Source organism: Peromyscus maniculatus, chromosome 19, assembly GCF_049852395.1.
Source record: "Peromyscus maniculatus bairdii isolate BWxNUB_F1_BW_parent chromosome 19, HU_Pman_BW_mat_3.1, whole genome shotgun sequence".
In the NCBI taxonomy this organism is placed as follows: domain Eukaryota; kingdom Metazoa; phylum Chordata; class Mammalia; order Rodentia; family Cricetidae; genus Peromyscus; species Peromyscus maniculatus.
The window spans coordinates 42,372,957-42,393,429 of record NC_134870.1 but is presented as its reverse complement, the minus strand read 5'-3'; the positions used below and the strand labels follow the sequence as shown (position 1 = coordinate 42,393,429).

The following is a 20,473-nucleotide window of genomic DNA, read 5'->3' as shown; positions in this document are numbered from 1 at the left end:
GGCCTTTTACTTCAGCAGAGATGAGTTTAATCTTTCTTCATTACTGAAATAATATTTCCCTATGCCTTAAACACACATAAAGTCTCCTTCAGGCAGTTCAAAGTATTCCTTGAGAAAGGTTGCCATGAACAGTAGTGTTAACATAGCAAATACTCAGCTCATCATACACTGATTTCTTAGGAAAACTGACCGTTTCTTCAGTGCCCTTTCAAAGCACACACTTCTTTTCTGCATTCCCAGCCCTAATGATGCTGAGTGTCTCTTTTCAATGATCAGGTACTGTGGTCTGCTGTGGCATTTTATAAAATCCTTTAAAGTTTTCTTATTGTTTGGTTATATGTTTTAAGGACAGACAGAAGCAAGGAACAGTATAGCAAATTCTGCTTCTGGTACCTGTTGAGCTATCTTGAGTGGTCCACACACCACTCAGTAGCAGTGCTGGGACTTTAACAGGCACATCCTAGGCAGACTCCTGAAGTCCACAGTCTTCAGTGCACAGTCACCAGCACATACCCTGCACAGACAGTACACAGACTGTGTCCCCAAAGCAAAACTGCAGATTTCCTCCTGAAACCAATGAAATCGTGAAGTAAGACTCTCTGAAGGTCATCACATCAGGAGGCATGGAAATGCCATTCCCTGAAAGCATCGAATGTAAAATCTTACACCTCATTGTAGCCTAAGTGTACTCTGTAGTTTAACCCAAAATCCCAGGACACGTGGGTCTCTGAGTACAAAAGGATAAAATGCAAGGGAGTGTCCTTTCCATATCATGGATATAAAAGTAACGTCTTCCCTTTTTATTCTTGCTGGGATCCTTTGTAAGGGCAGTTGGCTGTGTTTTTATGCCCATTTTAATTAGAGTATATTTCTCTGAATTTTTCTCCATAAGTGCTAAAGGAGAGTGGTGAAAGGAAAATGTAAATTTCATCTGAGGAGCCTTGTCCTAAGGTGACACTTTCTGTTGTGCAGTAAGTAATCCATGGGGCACAGGCATCTTTTGGAAAATATGTTTTTAAATGATGATGTGCTATGTTGCTTTCTCAATCCACATTATCCTGTCCCAGCTGCAACACATTTTCTATCTGGAAGTATCTCTTTGGCAACAAGGAGATTAATTATATGCTAAGGAAATAGTAGGATGCTAGATACTTATCTGGAATAAGCTGGATTCCACCTTCAGCAATGGAAAAGCAAGTCAGGAAAATAATTATCACAGTGTCAGAAGAGAGCATTGTGAATTGTTCACAGTATATAGTTATCTTTAGTGTTTAATATATAATTTGAATATTCTAAATGATCATCATGTTCTTAGTGGTTTCTTTTTCATGATTATCAAAATGTAACCTTGACTGCCTTAGAGCATAAAAATTAAAGAATAAGGAAAAGTTTGAAGTTTGTTAATGGCAGTGTGGAAAATCAAGCAATCACAAAAGAGCATAATTAGTAGAAAATTAGTCATTTAGAAAATGCCAAAAAAGAATGTAATACTTTTCCTATACAGAAAAAGAAAATCCATCTACCTTAGTGTGAAAAATAAAAAAGATGAGGAGATAGTTCATTTTTTAGGCACATAAAAACACACTAAGATATATAAACTTACCATAAATAATCACCACTGCTGAAGGACTATTTCATCTCAGAAAGTCATGCAGAATGTCAGATATGGTGGTATTTTATTTGTACTGAAATGTGATTTTAATTGTATGTTAATAAATAAAGTTGCCCTGGGGTCAGAGCTATTAGAGCCATAGCAAGAGCGTGGTGGTTAGAAGAGCTAGGTAGATTTCTGTGTGTTCAGGGATACAGCCAGCATTGGAGACATACGCCTTTAAGACCTGGAGGGCGGTACTTACAGGCAGTGACGAGGCAGTCATGTGTTTGAGTTTACAACCAATGAGAAGGCAGAACAGAAAGACTATGTAAAGACAGACACACAGGAAGTAGCTCTCTCGGGGAAGCTAGGAGCACTGCAGGAGGTAAGATTTTAGCTCTGAGCTCTGACCTCTCAGCTTTCTCTTTTACATTGGTTCTGTGTTTCTTATTTTAATAAGACGGTTGGTTACATCTACAGTCAGATCTATAACAATGTCAAGATATTACATTTGATATTTTAGCTACAGCATTAGTAAAAGTTAGTAAAGCCATTAACAATGACAGGTATTGCTGTGGAATGTTGTTCTATATTAAAGTTAAAACCTGCCTTTTTTATTAGACAGAAAAGGAGAAGTGCTATGGAATGTCATTCTCTAAACTGTGAATGTGTGTTGCTCTGATTGGTTAATAAATAAAATGCTGATTGGTCAGTAGCCAGGCAGGAAGTATAGGTAACATAAACAGACAAGGAGAATTCTGGGAAGAGGAAGGCTGAGTCAGAAGTCACCAGATACACACAAAGGAAGCAAGATGACAAGGCAGAACTGAGAAAAGGTATCAAGCCACTTGGCTAAACATAGATAAGAATTATGCGTTAATTTAAGTGTAAGAACTAGTCAGTAATAAGCCTGAGCTAATGGTCATACAGTTGTAATTAATATAAGCCTCTGATTACTTGGAGGACATGAATGGGAGAGATTTGTCCTGACCGTGGGCCAGGCAGGACACAGGAAACTTCCAGCTACAAGGTGGGTGGTACACACCTGTGATTCTCACGCTTAGAGGCATAGGCAAGAAGATGACTACAAGTTCCTGGCTATCCTGGTCTACCTGACAAGTCCCAGGTTAGTCAGGGATGCAGAAGGGCATCTTTCTTAAAAAACAAAAACAAAAACAAAATCAAAACCATAAATGTACATGGATTTTCATACAATTAGAACAAAATTGTTTAGAATTAGAAATGTCATAGTATATTGTTAAGACCTAGACAATATTTCTTAAAAGCACAAAATTCAACTTTTGCTTTTGATAATTACTTAATATTAAATTTTATTTTCTGATTTTGGGAATCAAAATGGAACCAAAAATCAGAGTATTAAAGTCATACTTAGAAGTTATTATTTTTTTAACTTGGGAATTTATTTGGCATTAAGTAAAAAAGGATTTAGTCAACACTTCAACATTTGAAAACATAGATTCCTAAGTCATTTTTGTATCTTGTACATGAAATGAAATGACGTACCAACAGTTTTTCTGTATGTTGGTTTTATGCTATAACAATTAGGATAGAATCATATCATAGTCACTAATCTCTGTGTATTGCACCATAAGCTTTTCACATACTAATAGCATCTGATGAATTTTAGACATATTGATGCCCAGGCCCAATTAAAGATAATATGATTTAATTGGTTTGTAATGGGGCTAAGCCAATCATATGTTTAGGCATGAATGAGAACCACACTGATATTTTAGGAAAAGAAATGAGGTAAATAGGAGAGATGAACTATTCTTGAATATAGAGTGCAGAATTTTCATATTTTTCTGTTTTGCAGATGTTTTTATATGGAAAATAAAATCATGTTCTTTTTTATCCAATTAGCATAATTTTCGTACAAGCCCTCTATCTTTCAAATGACTAATGGTGTCTGTTTCCCTACACCCAGAAGCCCTAAGGTCTTCCATTACTGTGTATTTCTAATATCCAACATTGATGAGGAATTCCACTCCCCACAGCAATACCTGCTGAATCAAACAATGGCCTTATATTTTCCCACTGCCTTCAATTCTTATTTTGTTTCTGTATGAAGCTGTATTCTCTCTGGAGTACAGAAAGGACTCTAGGACCCTGTGTCCTCTTAAGAGAAATGCTTTACATATGAGTTGGTTTCTGTGTTTGAATTATGACAGCTGATAAAGAAAAACACACACACTTCTATTTGCTTCCCTAAGCTCTGCTGCATCAAGGAGACCCAACTCATTTTAGAAAAGCCCTCAAATAGCTGTAGGTAGTATCACAAAATCCAATCCCATCTCCCTGTTCTTTAAAGGATTACTGTGTATCAAGCCATCAGCCACTATTTGTATCTACCTTGGCTTACCAGAAATCCAAAACAAACTTCCCTTTTATTGCATGGATTAGGAAATGTAAGAGAACTAACCTTTATAACTTCAAGCTAGATAAATGTCACACCTCTAAACTATTAATAGGAAAGCTTTCATGCAAGAAGTCTAAGATACAAAAGTCTTTCAAAATTATACTTAGTCTCCTTAAACATTGCAAGGAACAATACATTAAGCAAAGCAAAGGAAAAGACATGAGAACAGGAAATGGCAGTCAGTAAATCACTTTACACCTGATTGCCCATTCTATGAATTCAGTCAACAAATATATACATCAAAGTAGTTGCTAAATCCTCGTCAATGTGATTCATTGAAAATAATAAGAGAAAGAAGGTCCTGGATTCAGTCCCCTGGAGAACATGATTTGCACAGTATAGGAAACAAAACATAAGGCTTCAGGTCACTAGGTTTAGAAGCTGAACATGATAAAAATGCTAATTATAACTGTGCAAAAGCAACACATTTTTTTTTCTCAGAAAGGAGAAAACTCATATAGTTTTGTGTGGTTTATTCCAGTAAGTGGATGTATTTAATGTGATTTAAGAATACCATTGGTACAATTCCAGTTTTAAATTGTATTTACATATTTTATATTATGCTTGAATCTGACACTGAGAGTATTGCTTCTGATTCCATCATCATTACCATAGAGATTTAGATGGAGCTGAGGCTGAGACAGGTCTCAAATGCATGCAATGAAAATTGATAAATATAACCCTAACTGAAAGCTTTATTTATGTAGCAGACTGTCTCTCAATAATCTTTCCTATCAGCTAAACTCATTCCTTGGAGATCTACATTAGTTCAGTCAAAGTAGAGTAAAAAAAAAAAATTCTCAATATTTTAAAAGGAATGAAGAATGTTTTTAATGTAAATCTCAGTGGATAAACACATGGTCGGTCAACCCCCAGACTTAGAGTCAACATCTTCCTTTTTTTAACATCGTGTTAAGGACAACTTTTAGTACATTTTTCAATGTCAAAATATATTTTTAATCAAACTTTTGTTACATCATCTCCCCCTTCCCTTTTCTCCCTCTACTCCTTCCATATACCTGCTTTGCTTCCTTTCACATTCATGGCCCCTTGTTCTTTACTTATTATGACGTATTTATGCCTAAATATATAAATACAACTTTCTCAGTCCATTGTCACTTAATTGTGTATAATTTCAGTGATTATTTATTAAAATACGTTTTGGTACTTAAAAAGATGTACCTTCATATTTATGTATGTGTCTGTGTGGAGGTAGGCACCTGGGCATGAAGGAACCTCTGAAGGCTAGAAGAGGTTGTGTGGTGGTATTGTGTTCCCCAAAATATTGTGTATTCTAATAAATTTATCTGGGGTCAGAGAACAGACAGCCACTAGATACAAAGGCTAGAAAATGGTGGCACTCACACCTTTAATCCTAGCATTCCAGAGATAGAAATCCCTCTGGATCTCTGTGAGTTCAAGGCCACATTGGAAATAGCCAAGCATGGTGACACACACCTTTAATCCTAGAAAGCCAGCCTTTAATCCCAGGGAGTGGTGGTAGAAAACAGAAAGATATATAAGGCGTGAGGACCAGAAACTAGAAGATTTTGGCTGGTTAAGCATTCAGGCTTTAGAGCAATAATTCAGCTGAGACCCATTCCGGATGAGGACTCAAGAGGCCTCCAGTCTGAGGAGACAAGACCAGCTGAGGATCCGGCGAGGTGAGATAGCTGTGGCTTGTTCTGTCTCTCTGACCTTCCAGCATTGACCCCAATAACTGGCCTCGAGTTTGATTTTATCAATAAGAACTTTTAAGATTCCTGCTACAAGGTTGTCAGATCCTCTGGAGTAGGAGTGAGAGGCAGTTGTGAGTTAACCTGCATGGGTGCTGGGAAAGGAATGTGGTTCTCTATAAGATCATTATGCACCTTTGACTGCTAAGCCATCTTGGCAGCTTTTATTTATCTTTTAAGTTGACAGCTGTATCTAATGTATTTTGGGATAGATATGCATTGTGTAAAGAATGGCTAATTGTAACTATTTCCTATATGCCTGATCCCACACAATTTTTACATTTTTCCTGACATTTCATTTTTAAATGATTATTATAAGTGTTCTCCGTATTGTTAAACACTTTCTGTATATATGAGTACACTGTACATTATTAACTCAAATTTTGTTTTTTCTTTCTTCAGTAAACATTTTGTTTCTAACTCATCAGTCTGTAGCAATTATGCTATCTGTGCTACTGATTTTAAGTTTAAGGAGTTATGTTTCATATCAAATAAGAAATGTAACATTTTAGAACACAAATTTGTACAAGTTTATTTAGCCTACACAAAGGTCAAATTACAACCTATTAACTGTAAGTATTAGATCTAATCATTCTTCCCAGAACTCTAACTCTTTGTAATAGATATGGTCTTTATTAATATCACTAGCAAGAGAAGGAATATTTTTAAAATCTTTAGTTATTGGTGTGTGTTTGTTTGTGTGTATGCAAGCATATGCCTGCATTTGTATCCACAAACTCATCACATGTGTTGGTCATGGCACTCATATGGTAGTCAGAGGACAATTTGAGAGAGTCAGGTTTTGTGTTTGCTTTGTTTTGTTTTCAATATTGTGGTCCTGGGAAAGCTATGGAAAGTCCTCTGGCTTGGAGGCAAGCATCTTTGCCTATTGTGATGGTTAGTTTTGTTGGCTTGACATAACTTAGAATCAACTAGGGAAAGGGTCTAAAGGAGGAATTGCATACAACTGGTTGCCCTATGACATATATTATGGGATTATCTTGATTATGTTAATCAAGGTGAGAAGACTTACCCACTGTGGATGGCATCATTCTCAGGACAGGAAATACATGATATAAACACATGGTATACATGTATGAAATGACCAAATAATAATTTTTCAAATGTAGAAGTTGAGCTGATCAAGAGCATGCATGCATGCATGCAAATGTTAATTTAGTTTTCACTGCCCTGACTATGAATGTAACATGACTAGCGATCCCAATCTCCTGCCACTATGCCTTCTCAGCTATGATGGACTCTAACCTGGAATTGTGAGCTAACATAAACTTTTATCTCCTACCAGTGATTTTGTCAGATTATTTATCATGACAACAGAGAAGAAAACTAGTACACCATCTTGCCAGATGAAGAAAAAATTCTAAACAAACATTTTTTCATAGATATTTTTAAAATATATTAATTTATTTTTTATTTTATGAACATGAGTGTTTTGCCTGCATGTGTCGTATACCATGTGCGTGGGTGCTACAGATGGAGGCCAGAACAGGGCACTAATCTCTTGGTACTGAAGTCACAGATGTCAGTGAGCCACCATGTGGTTGCTGGGAATTGAATCATGGTCCTCTGCAAGAGCAGCCTGTGCTCTTAACTCCTGAGCCATCTATCCAGCCCCCTTCCTATAAATATTTTTATGTTTACTTTTCTGCTGTGTGTGAAATTTTACCTTTTACATATTCATTTCTATAACCATTGCTTTTCTGTTGTTTTTAAGTGAGTAAAATATTAAGATCAGTGTTGAAATTACACAGAGAAGGATCTATAGATTAAGAGCATCATTTTTTGCTGGGGTCACATGGCAAAGGAAGATGCCACAATGGGAAATGAGTAAGGTACGACAAAGGAGAAAGGAATTAACCTCCCCAGTGGAACAATATCAGTATCACTCACTGCACTTATGCCCTTTTGTTCCAATATGTCACAGTTCCCTTTTCATATCAATCGGGTTGCATAAGCCTTTTCTTGATAGCCTCCCCTATCCATGATTTTTTACTGGTTTCCTGACTTCTATGGCACTCCTATTTAGATATACATATGTAAGGATTCAAAGCTAGCATACACATATGAGGGAGAATGTACAACATTTGACATTTGTTTTACTGAGTCTGGGTCACCTCACTCAGTAATAACTATTCCTAGTCCCATCCACTTAGCCACAGATTTTATAATTTTGTTTTTTTTAACAGCTGAATAATATTCAGTTGTGTAAATGTACCACATTTTCATTACTGAGTCATCATTTGATGGAAATGTAGGCTGTTTACAATTCCTCACTATTGTGAACAGAGCAGCCATAAATGTGTATATGCAAGTATCTCTCTTGTAGTGTGTATCCTACTTTGAGGATTTGCCCCAAAGTGATATAACTGGGTCATGTAATAGATCTGTTTATAGACTTTTAGGGAGCCTCCATACTGTGTATGAGAGGACTAAATTACATTAAAGACCTTTGGAAAAGCCATATGAATCATATCAATACAGAGCTTTAAAGAAATACATGTATATACAAAAAAAGAGTGTAATAGAAATTTAAGGGAATATTATCCCTCTTAAACATCACAAGGTATCAAACAGAAAGCCCAATGCCAGGAAAAGGTTACTTTTTTGGAGTTGTTCATCATTGGGTTCCCAGACTCTACTCAAATATTACAGGCTGTTGCTATTGTTCTCACTTGCTTTCCAGAACCTGGTTAAAGACCTTGATGAAGAAACCATATACTTGAGTCTTAGCATGTAGAGAAATCAAGTTGTTTCTGATCAGGAACACCCCTGTCAGTTGGCTTTCATAGTTGTGAATGGTGCTATGTACACTACCAGAGGAGAAAAGTCATCATCAATCTTACCAAGGTATGAACCCTTCCAATTAAAGTAATGTCTGGCCTAGCAAGATATGTATGTCCACTGGTGCAGCAGTGCCATGAGCATTATGGAAATAAACAACCACTTTTGGATTGGATTTAAGGCCTGCTCCACAAGACTTGACACTGTGAACAGGGCCAAGAATCTGTGGCCAGGCAGATAAGACCTTCAAGGAAAAGCCTACTACAATTATTTTGCTAAGTGGACATACTATTAAACTGACTCCTGATGGCTAATCATTATACTCACATATACAGGCATCTCCCTGCAATCATCACAGAGGTTTCTTTTCACAGAATTTGGTGATTAGAGAACCTGCATGAAGAGACTGCAGGGTTTTCAGCCCTAAGCAGACATCTAGATTGGACTCCTCTCCCTCTCCGAAGCTCCAGGATCAGTATGGAAGAGGGGTGGAAATATTACAAGAACAAGAGGCAGTGGTTGAATGCAGCAAACAATGTTTTCAGGATGCAACAGTGAAGATACACATGGTAACTCACAGAAGTTGTGACAGCAAATTCAAAGCATGTATAAATCAAGCCAAAAAATGCCAGCATGGAGATCAGAGATGGACAGGAAGTCCTAACCCTACCTTAGGAACTATTGACAATTGGTGACTGCTGGGACAGTGAGAATCAGCTGTTTTCAAGGATATGGCCCCAGAGAGGCTCCCCATGTATGTCACCCATACATAAACTTGCATCTTTAAGTAGATTCATTGAGGATTTTGTTTTGGTTTGGTTTTGGATTGTGGTTTTTGTTTTCGTTTGTTTGTTTGTTTGTTTTTTAAGAGCACATGCAATTGGGGATGGGGAAGAAATTGGAAGTGAAGAAATGATGGGTAGACTTCACTAAAGCACATTATATGCAAATGTGAAATTCTCAAACAAACAAAATATTGCCCTGGAAAATATTTTGTTAGAGCTAGCAATCTCAGTGAAGAATTTCAAAGCTCAGATAATCCTAAACCCATAAACATTTCAGTATTATGATTAAATGATGAAAGAAAAAAATATCTCACCAGGGTTGACAGAATGAAGCAAACACAGGGGCAAGAGGTCAGTGAGCAGGCAGGTGGCAAAGGTAATGGTCAGAAGGGAAAGGATTAAAGTAGTCATCTTAGTCAGTTATATTGTGACTTTACAATAGAAAACTCAGCAAGAATGAAAATGACTTAGATACATGGAATGAGGAGGATGGAGAGGCCAAATGGAGCTTAAATGTGCAATGGGGATGATCAGTTAATTTATTAAGAAGCCATGAAAAGAAATATGCTAGAACTGTAGACCTTTTAGGGCAGGCATGCTGGTTGGGGTATACCTGTTATCTTAGGACTGGGGAAGAAGAGATTTGGAGAGCTGCAAGCTAGAGGCCAGCCTGGTTTACAGAGTGAATGACTGCATCAAGTCACAAAGGGACTTCTTTTGTGTATTTTAGATATTAAGCAAAATAAAGCCATCATGTGATACAAATCTAAAGTTTAAAAACTGCAACATAAGTTGAAGTTGAAAATACTCTATCTTTTTCATTAAGGGTGATTTAAATTAGGAGGAAATAATCCTAGTAGATGATCACAGTATGAGATAACATTGTGGTCTATTTTGGCACTGTTCCCATGCATTATGAAATGTATGTCACTGGAATATTTGTTCACTTTTATTAGGAATTCTGACCAAATAAACAAATTAATGTCAAAATTATATATGTCACCAATAAATAATTCTTTTAACACAAACATAGATTGTTTCTTCTAAACAACCATTCTATGGTTTAACCTCTTATTTGAACAAACATTTTCAGAAGATATGTAGGTGCTTTCTGGCATTAGGATTTAGATACTTTGAAAGTTCTATACTAAATGGGTTAACTAATGCTTATATTGCATATTATCATAAGCAATAAAAACCAAGGCACTCTTGTTAAATTTGTGTTATTGTTGCATTCTCCTCATATTTCTATCATATTTGTTTTCTGACTTGCTAATTCACAAAATGTAATAAAGTAAAAATTAGACCTGTATATATGATCTGTCAGTGTTTGAAGAAACTAATTAGGGTTACTTAGTAATAATGGCAACTAGAAAAGTATTTCAGTAAAATAATCATTTCATAAATGAGATAAAATGTCATTAGCATTTACCTTAGTAAATACAAATACATTTACTAGATTAGCAAGGAACATGAGTAATTTGACAAGTATCACGAGATTAATGACAAGGCTTAGGTTTTATTTGTTGTTTTACACCTGCTAAAGTGCTTTTATACACATTGAATAATTAGGGCCTAATATCAACATGCTAGCAGGTGGCACATTCAGATGAAGAATACACGGGAAATTGCTAAGTCATAAAGTAGTGGTAAAGGATGAATGATTTTTAAGTAATTATAATCTAAGAAATGAAATTAAGAAAGTATATAACACAGGGAGCAAGTGCAGAGCCAAGGTGTTGGGGAGGGATATGTAAAGCAAGGGAATAGACATTGATTGCTTCTGTGCTGTGACCACAAGAGAGACGTAAGCTGGAAAAGAATGGGCTGTTCAGGTAAATAAAATAAAAGGTGTGTCTGAGGTGAGTGGTGCGTGCATCTCATTTCTACGAGGACAAAGGCTTTCATTTCATGCAACTTGACATAGCACTGTTTGAAAACCTGCAGCATTGAAGTAGATAGTGGTTAGCTATGATGACATCCATAGTCTAGTTAGCTCTAATCTAGAGGATGCTATTAAAGCTTGGGATGTGACAGGGGTGTCACTCAGGGTTAGAAGCCTTTAGCATGCTTAAGACTTCTTTCAAAACCCATTTATAAGACTCTTTTCAAAACCCATTCCTTCAGAAAACAAACAAATAAACAAACAAAACAGTTAAGGAGATGTTTTTCACATATGCAGAGAAAGAGTAATTTGGTGATTCTATGTATTCAGCAGCCCTGAAGTTTCCAGCCTTGCTCAACCTTGAAGCTGCTTCATCAATTTTTCATTTCATCACCAATGCCAATGAAATTGCTGAAGCTTGCACCTTAGCGTGTGTTGATGCAATTACAGCTTCCGTCTGAGGCCATCACTCTCTTTGCCTTATAATACAGGATTAGACGGATACGCCAGGTCAAGAATCAAAAGTAGCACCATGGTTTTCATTTTATTTATTTATGTGTTTTCCTGGGGATTTATTACTCAGGATTGAGCCATGGGTCCTATGTGTGGTGGGAAAGCACCAATGAGCTATATCCCCAACCTTGTATGCCTTCATTTAAGAGCAGGCCTCAGATCTGGTTAAATGATTTGATCTAAAACACTCTTAGGTGTTGAGAAAAGATGTGACTAAAATCTTGACAATCTGGTTTCAATTTGATGTTTTATAACAATACATTCACCTTCTGAATCATATTAAACATACAAATGTCACAATGTGTATGTCTAGAAACATATTTCTGGAGTAGGATTAAATGTTTCTCTGACTATTTTATGAGTACCTGTGGTCAAACCAGGTTTATGCATCTTTTGGAATAAAGTTATGCATATAGTAACCTAATGAACTCAACAATTCTTTATGTATACATTTTAAGCTGCTTATATTATCCCAACACTCAAGAGGCTGAAGCAGGAGGACTGATATAAGTTCTAGGTCAATCTACGCTATCCAGTAAGTGCTAGGTTTCTGAGATAAAAAGATTAATGCCCTTTCAAAGAAATTTTGTTCAAGAAAAATTCAGTAAGCAATTTTGAAATGTTTACATAAAATATTATAGGGTGATGAGTAGCCTCAGACAGACTTATAATGTACTTAGAGGTTAAAATAAAATACAAATATCTCCTCTCTCTCTCTCTCTCTCTCTCTCTCTCTCTCTCTCTCTCTCTCTCTCTCTCTCTCCTTTTCTCTCTCTGACACACACACACACACACACACAAAATGTCCATTTCCCTTAATGAATTTTTAATATGGCTCTTTTATGACTCTTGTCAGGTATATTTGTTTTCTCTTATCTATTATTAAAATAACAAAACATCTTAATTGTGTTGAAATGAAAGCAACATGACATAATATAAAAAGGAGGGGGATCTTTGACCATTGTTAAAATGATGAGGTCATAGACACTACAAACCCATCAATCTTTGAACATGGTAGTAAGCATGATGGGTTCACATGACTAGTGTTACTAATGATGCATGCAAGCCTGACAGAGTGTCTTCAGTTCCACCTACTTTGGCTGTTGTCTGTCCTAGAAGTTGAATTTGGATCTTTACAGGTTATTTTTTAAATGGGTTCTATGGGCTTAGGAAAGCAAAGACACTAGAGTTATTTGTTCTGGTAGAATGGAGACGTAGGTACTCTTAACTAATGCAGAAACACACTGTTTTTCTCACTTATATCAAGAAACAACTTTTCATGCAAATGCTAGAGAATAATTAATTTGGTTTCAGCAGATTATTTGTAAATAATGCTTGGTCAATGTTTTACTTTTAGAGATAGTAATGAAAGTGAGTTGTGGAGGACATATGCTTGCCTTTCAATTTTATCATTTTGCCATGAAAGACTCTAAGATCTCAAGTACCTGGTTTCCAATATCACACTTTGCTAATTTGTAAAATTTAGATTATAAAAATGTCTAAAGTTTCAAGATGTTATGGAGAAAAAAAATGATGTTATAAATGAAAAATAATACATGCAAAGCATTTTGAAGAGTATTTCAGGAGAAAGTAAGCCTCCTTAAAGTGTTTGATATCACATGTCTTGCTGTCATGAACTTGTACCCCCACTCTAAACACACACCATTTAATTTATCTGGTCCAAAGCCCCCTTTGATGTTATGAGAATTGACAGCTATATTTTTAAGATTGAAGGAAATTGCATCCATTGTTTAATAACAAAAGAATGTCAGCTCTCATTAGAGAGGTTGTATCCCACTGGTTCCTTAAAGGTCCCATTGTAAACCAGCGCTATTTTAGTTCTCGGGGGGTCAGTGTTAAATAGATGAAATTCACAAAGGAAACACTAGTGAATAAATTGACACACCTAGGGTCAAGAGCATGAATGCTATGGAATCAGACCTTCTTGGAAGAAAGACTTATAATAACTGTTTGAATTTAGGGAGAGAATTGGCAGGTGATGCTGATGTTATTATACATGAGAAAATGAGGCTTGCATTATTCAGGGACTCATTCCATTTAGATGGTGGCTAAATTGTCTGAAATCCCCTTTTATATCCTGTAAAGCTCAAACACATTAAGAATGTCAAAACAACATTAGGTAACTATTTCTGAGCATCAAAATAACTATTCAGAATAAAGAAAAGTTGTGCAGAGTTCAGGGCTGTGAAGAACACAATTAAATGTTGATGTTTGGGGATGAAAAAGGCATGGGGAGTCATGCCAACATATGAATGCACAGAAAAAAAATATGCTCCTTTCATAAGAGACAGGAAAGATAATTTTAAGTGCTCCAAATGGAACACCACCCACATAATCACTGTTTCATGAAAGTGAAGCTAACTGGAATGTATGTTCCACACAGCCATGTGCCTTAACAGTTCCATCATGCCTGCCATTATTTCAGAATCATCAAAGTTGGATGACTCTAAAATTCTGAAATGTTTACTCTGAAAACTTAATTATAGTGCCACAGCTACACATTGACCCAGAAAATGCCATGTGATTTTATGATAATGCCTGGTAATTGTCATAGCCCAAGCACTTTACATAATTATGTGATATGACTTTTTAAAAACTCCGTTGCTCACAAATCATTTCCTCACTTAGAAATCATCAGTATTTTAGTGAAGTAAATTGCAGCACAATCTTTTGCTCCAGTTTTAATTGTACATTACAGGAAAATACGTTACCCAGAAAAAAATAAAGAGAGGGGAAAAAAAACCCAGAAATTTCAGGATCATTATGAGTCTCAGCCATATATAGTCCAGAAATATATCCAGGCAAGAAATGGCTCCTGACTTGATTACATGCAATTAAAAATGTAACTACTCAGAATTTTCTCACAGAACACCAGAAAAAAAGAGACGTAATTGAACTCTACAGATCAAAGGTTCTGAATACTGTCATATTCTCTGTAGGTGATGCCTTGATCGTGTAAGAGCAAATAGTGATAGAAAACCATAAAAAAAAATGTCTTGTTGCTTTATTCTATGAACAATAGCAGAGAAGTTATGTTTCAAATCTAAGTGCTTTTCTTAGGTCAGTTAAGGCACCTTAGGAAACAAATGCTTTTCTTCTCAGCATGAGTAAATTAGTGAGGAAACATATGAAAATGATAACAAATTGGGGAGGGGAGAATTCTGCAGTTTTGTAAATTTTTGTATTTTTCTGAAAATATTTCACTTAGCTTAAGAATTATCTAGCTGGGCATGGTGGTGCATGACTTTAATCGCAGCACTTGGGAGGCAGAGGCAGGCAGAGGCATCTCTGTGAGTTCGAGGCCAGCCTGGTCTACAGAGCGAGTTCTAGGACAGCCAAAGCTACACAGTGAAATCTGGTTATGTAAAAAGAAAGAAAAAAAATCTAAAAATCATAGACTGAGTCCTTTATAAAATTGTTAAATATATTGGGAGGTAAATTTTTTTCTAATTTCTTGTTATTATTAAATAGAAATATAATAGCCTTTAAATTTTGAAAATATGTGTCTATACTGAAAAAGCATACAATTCTCACTCTTCTTTAATTAACAGCTACAATGTCTATGGAAATATGTTTCGGCACTACACCACGAAGGGATGTTGTCATGGGCAGTGTCTGCCATCTCACACTCAGCAGGAATCACACCTTCAAGGAGCATGGGCATGAACTCTATGGTAAACTCAATGTAACTAATAGTTCACAAATGCATGTCCTAACGAGTAGCTGCTTTTAAGAAAATAAAGTGTTTCCGTCTACATGTTTCTTTTTAGAAAGAGGAATGATTATTATATTTCCTAATGCTCTGCTCCATAGCAAGCAGAGTATGCACTTCAACTTTTCACTTTTTGCGAGCAATGGTGGCTGGTTACCAAAACTGTTCTGCCATTAGAGATGTTTTAATTATATGTCTCCAGAGAAATATTTTGATGCTCTATGTTCATTTTGTTACATGGTTTACAGGTTTCTATAGGTTCAAAGTACAGATTCCAGTAAGTGTGGTAAAATTATCATTTCGGTAAAAATCACATTGGTACAGTATATTCTATGTTAAAGAAAATTGAAAAAAAAATGGATTTAAAATACACTTAAAGTCTTGATGGTTTGTACTGTATTGTTTATGTTGGCTAATAAATTATTTACATAAAATTATATGTATTATGTATATGTATAAAATACATAATATATTCTATATATCTATATTATAAATCAATGAACATGATATTTTTAGTTGAAATTTTACTCAGCTTTCTAGGTAAATATTTTGCTATAAATACTTTGACTTAGAAACAGATGTAGTCACCAATTAGACAGAAAGAGATTTTTTTTATGGGGAAATTTTGCCTATATTTTTAAGAAGAGAGATAGATTTGGATCTCTATAGTGATATATTGTGTACCTTAGTAAACTTGCTTGGGAATTAAAGGACAGAGCCAGCCACTAAATCAGACATAGAGGCCAGACAATGGTGGCACACAGCCTTAATCCTATCACTGGGGAGGCAGAGATCCATCTAGATCACTGTGAGTTCAAGGCCACAATGGAAACGGAGCAGGCAGTGGTGTGTAGTGGGTAGCCATTCCAGAGTGGCCTTAATAATTTCACCAATAGTGGTGGCACACGCCTTTAATCCCAGTACTGGGAAGCACACATGCCTTTAATCCCAGGAAGTGATGTCTGGGCAGAGAAAGGTATAAAAGGCATGAGGAGACAGGAACTCACTCGCCTTAGGCTGAGGATTTCGTAGAGGTAAAAACTAGTGGCTGGTTGCTCTGGTTCACTGATCTTTCAGCTTTTGCCCTGATATCTGGCTCTGGGTTGGTTTATTATTATTATTATTATTATTATTATTATTATTATTATTATTATTAAGAAGGATGTTGAGTAATTCATGTTACAGATCTCTAATATTTCTTCCTATGGATATAAGCCAACATCCTTATTCAAATAATTTCAGTGATTCAGCTTATTCAATTTGCTTTACTACAAGAATTTTTTTCTGCTCTGTGAATTATTTGTGATACCTTGAGATATAACATGGTTCCTAGACATCGACATGGGTCAAAATCTGAATCCATATGGTGATTCTTAGATCTTAGTAACTGGTTGAAAAAGAAAGATGGACTAAAGGAAGAAAATAAAGTTCAGGATCTAACACTAGTTTGGAGTGTAAAAGACAATAATATATTAGATATAAAATTGTGATATAACTACAATAATTTTTATTTCAAGACAATGCATAGAGTAAAAAGCTAAAAACACATTATTTGGTATTAAACAACTCAATTATTTATTTACCTGGGTGGTATCTCTTAAATACACTGATCATACAGTTAATAAATATCAGATCATTGTCTTTCTTCATTTTTGTTTCATATCTTTCTGAAATATTGGATTACTAAGCTTACATAACCCTCATATACAACACAAAAAGATAAAATAGCATTTTAGCAAACTTGTAACAGGACATTCTCTGTTTCTCATTTATTTTGTTCATTTATTCATTCAATCATTTCAATAATAAAGGCTATTTTCTTTCTATATTCTTCCCAAAAATATATTGTCATATTTCAATAGAAAGCTCTTTGAAGGGGTATTCTAAGTCATAAAGCTGCCCCCCTGTAGCAGCAAAAGTTAAAGTTTTAAAATTAAAAGGCAAATATTTGAAAAAGTCACTCGACTTTCCAGATCACACAATGTAATAATTCCCATCAACATGTTGCTTGCCACTGTTACCTCTTAAAACACCTTCCCCCACCCCCTTGGCACATTCCCTCACAATGATTTTAGGAGAGATAACTAAGTTTTAGCTCCAAAGCAAAGCATCACATCACTCAAAATCAGTGCACCTGGGAACTGATGACACATTGGTTTGTAAGTTTCTTGAGTTGGCAAATACTCCTGAGGAGAAAGACTTGTGTTTGATGGTAGAAGGAAAATATTCTTATATGGGACATAAAAACCCCTGACATCCTTAACTCAGAAGAGAAAGGGGGACAGGCCATTGCTGAACACACCCTGTGACCAGAGACACCTCCACAGTCCCTCCTATAAGTGTGTCTTTTTGGGAACATTGAGCTAGCTCAGATGGGCAGAAGGCAACAATTCCAATCTTTCAATGTTCTTATCTACAATGTGTCCTGAATAAAGGCTTGACAACATCCAAGGCTTTCAGCAGATGGTTCTAGAAGTACCATAATGGAGGTGTAGAATATGAAACTGTTGGAAGGATGTACTTACCAAATGAGTTATGATAGTTAGTCTAGAAATTCTGATATCCAATCAGTACCATCTTGTCCAAACTCTTGGGACTTTCTTCCCATTTCAGTGAAGATAACATGGGGTTAAAGGAACCCCTACTTCATTTTAATCCTCAGGAACATTAGGCCTTCTCATTATTTACTATTATTTATTGACATGTTTCCAAAGCTCAAAATATTTTATTACACATATATTTGAACACATTGTTCATAATTGTATAGTATAGAAAATAAACTTTTTGGTATTGTCCTCAGCATTTCATGATGCAAAATTATTGACAAACATCTTTAGAAAAATAATAAAATAGTCCTTCGGTATTAAAATTCTTATTAAAAAACATTAGATCAAAGGGAGAATTATGACATCATCAATGCATAGATGAGCTAGGCATGAATGAAATGAATTGCCCTGGCTTTATCAACAAATCAAAATATTTGATATCCCATCCCTTATAATAAATCAAAATACTTGGAATCTGAAGGTCACAGTTTGTCATAGGTCAATTGCAAAAAATAAAATGCATTCATACTTTCTCATTATTCGGCAGTTTCTGATGATGGAACATGGAAAACAATGTACATCCAGGACAGAAGCATCACGCTGCATACTTACCAGGTGATTTTTATGCCACTTTGTCGAATGCAGATTAATATATTTGGGCTTTTTATTGCTTGAGTAGAAAGTGCTCGTTACTTATCATTTTATGTTTATCATATAGAAAATTTAAAACAAACAAAACGTTTTCTTAAAGGGCAGACATCACACTGTGGTAGTGGTGGATTTTCTCAAGATAGTCTTCTGTGGTTTTGGTGCAGTGGGAGGAGGCACAGGTGCAGGTGTGGGAGGGGGGAAGCTGTTACTGTGGCTTATTCCCAGTCCCCCATTTTCTAATGGGAAAGTGGGGAGATGAGGTGGAGGAGGGAAGGGAGGCCCTTGGTGAGGGATCTTTCCAGGCGGATGGACTGGTTCACTGTGCATTTGGACCTCCCTATTCTTTACGTTATACCGGGTCTCACAGTCAGGACAATAGCCATGGTATTGTACTTTTTCATTGAACCGTACTCGTTCCCGAGGAGGCCCTACTTGGGGACTTCTGTCCTTTTCAGGTCTGGGCATCAGAGACTGCACTGGGGCCTTGTCCAAGTTACTATTGGGTATGCAACAGATGTCTCCATTTGGAATTTTGTTGGGTCTACCGGGTAAGCCTCCGTTCCGTAGAAGGGTGCCGTTGGTCTTTACAGGATTGACAGTCGGCGCCGCTCTCGGAGGCTCTTCACACCTGACAGGTGTCAGCCTTGGAGGAGGTGGTGGAGGGTTTGGCTTTCTCAGAACCGTGAGGATAGCAGATGGGTGTGCTGGAGGTTTAATGAGGGGGGCATTGGCCTGCACTTTGATCTTCTCTATGCTGGACGCCGTTGTGCCGCTGGAGCTGCTGTTGAGCGTGTCTGTCTTGGAGCTGTCAGTCATCTCATCCTCCAGCTGTAGGTCAGAAGTCAGGGTATCAATCTGGTCAACCACCTGGTGGAAACGACAAGGTAATTGTGTTGAAGAGCAACTGGAAGCAAAACACACACAGGACTATTCTTTTCTGGCCAGCTTTGATTGCTTTACCCAAGCCCTGACTGATCTTGAACTGGTAACATCAATGCTACCTGAACATTTTAGTCAATAAATTTAGAGATAGTGACCATCACACAAGGTAGCAACTGTTCGACATAAAAAAAAAATCTCATAAGCCTAGAACCTAATAGGTTATTTTTCTTCATGATTCTGCTACCACCACCAAAGGTAGAATTCAGTTACAAAAAATATGACCAATATTTAACAATGAAAAAGTTGAAACTTCACGTCTGGTTAGCATTTAGAAAGCTACAGAGCATTACTTCTATGCTGAAAAATGATCTCAACATTCTGGATAATGGCTGGGCATTTAATACGATGACTGTCCTTTCTTAGACCCTGTGGTTTGAATGAAAATGGCCCCATAAGCCCATAAGGAGTAGAACTATTAGGAGGCGTGACTTTGTTGAAATACGTATGTATTTACTGGAGGAAGTGTGTCACTGGGGGTGGCCTTGAGGTCTCAGATGCTCAAGCCAGGCCCAATGTCTCTTCCTCTTCAGTACCTGCAGATTAGAATGTAGGACTCTCTGCTACCTCTCAAGAGCCATGTTTGCCTGAGTGCCACCATGTTTCCTACCATGATGATAATGGATTAAACCTCTGAACTGTAAGCCAGACCAAATTACATGTTTCTTTATAAGAGCTGCCATGGTCATGGTGTCTCTTCACAGCAGTAGGAACCAAAACTAAGACAGCCCCCCAAACATGTTGAGAACAGCCAAATGAGGCCCAGCATAAAATCATAAGCTCACAGAAAACATTTTGTCCTTTTTGTGATTTGTCTTTCTTACTTCATTGTGAAGTTCTTGAGAGTGT

General features: G+C 36.5%; 1 protein-coding gene across 2 annotated transcripts in view; it reads right to left on the bottom strand.

The window, feature by feature from the left end:
* Positions 1-2,524: 2,524 nt before the first annotated feature.
* Positions 2,525-20,473, bottom strand: part of Prr16 (proline rich 16) — a 204,262-nt gene continuing 186,313 nt past the window's right edge. For both annotated transcript variants that reach the window (XM_006987472.4, XM_076555242.1), the window contains exon 2: positions 2,525-19,552. In XM_006987472.4, the coding sequence (XP_006987534.1) occupies positions 18,794-19,552 (759 nt within the window). In that variant the 3' untranslated portion in view covers positions 2,525-18,793. The remainder of the gene's footprint in view (positions 19,553-20,473) is intronic.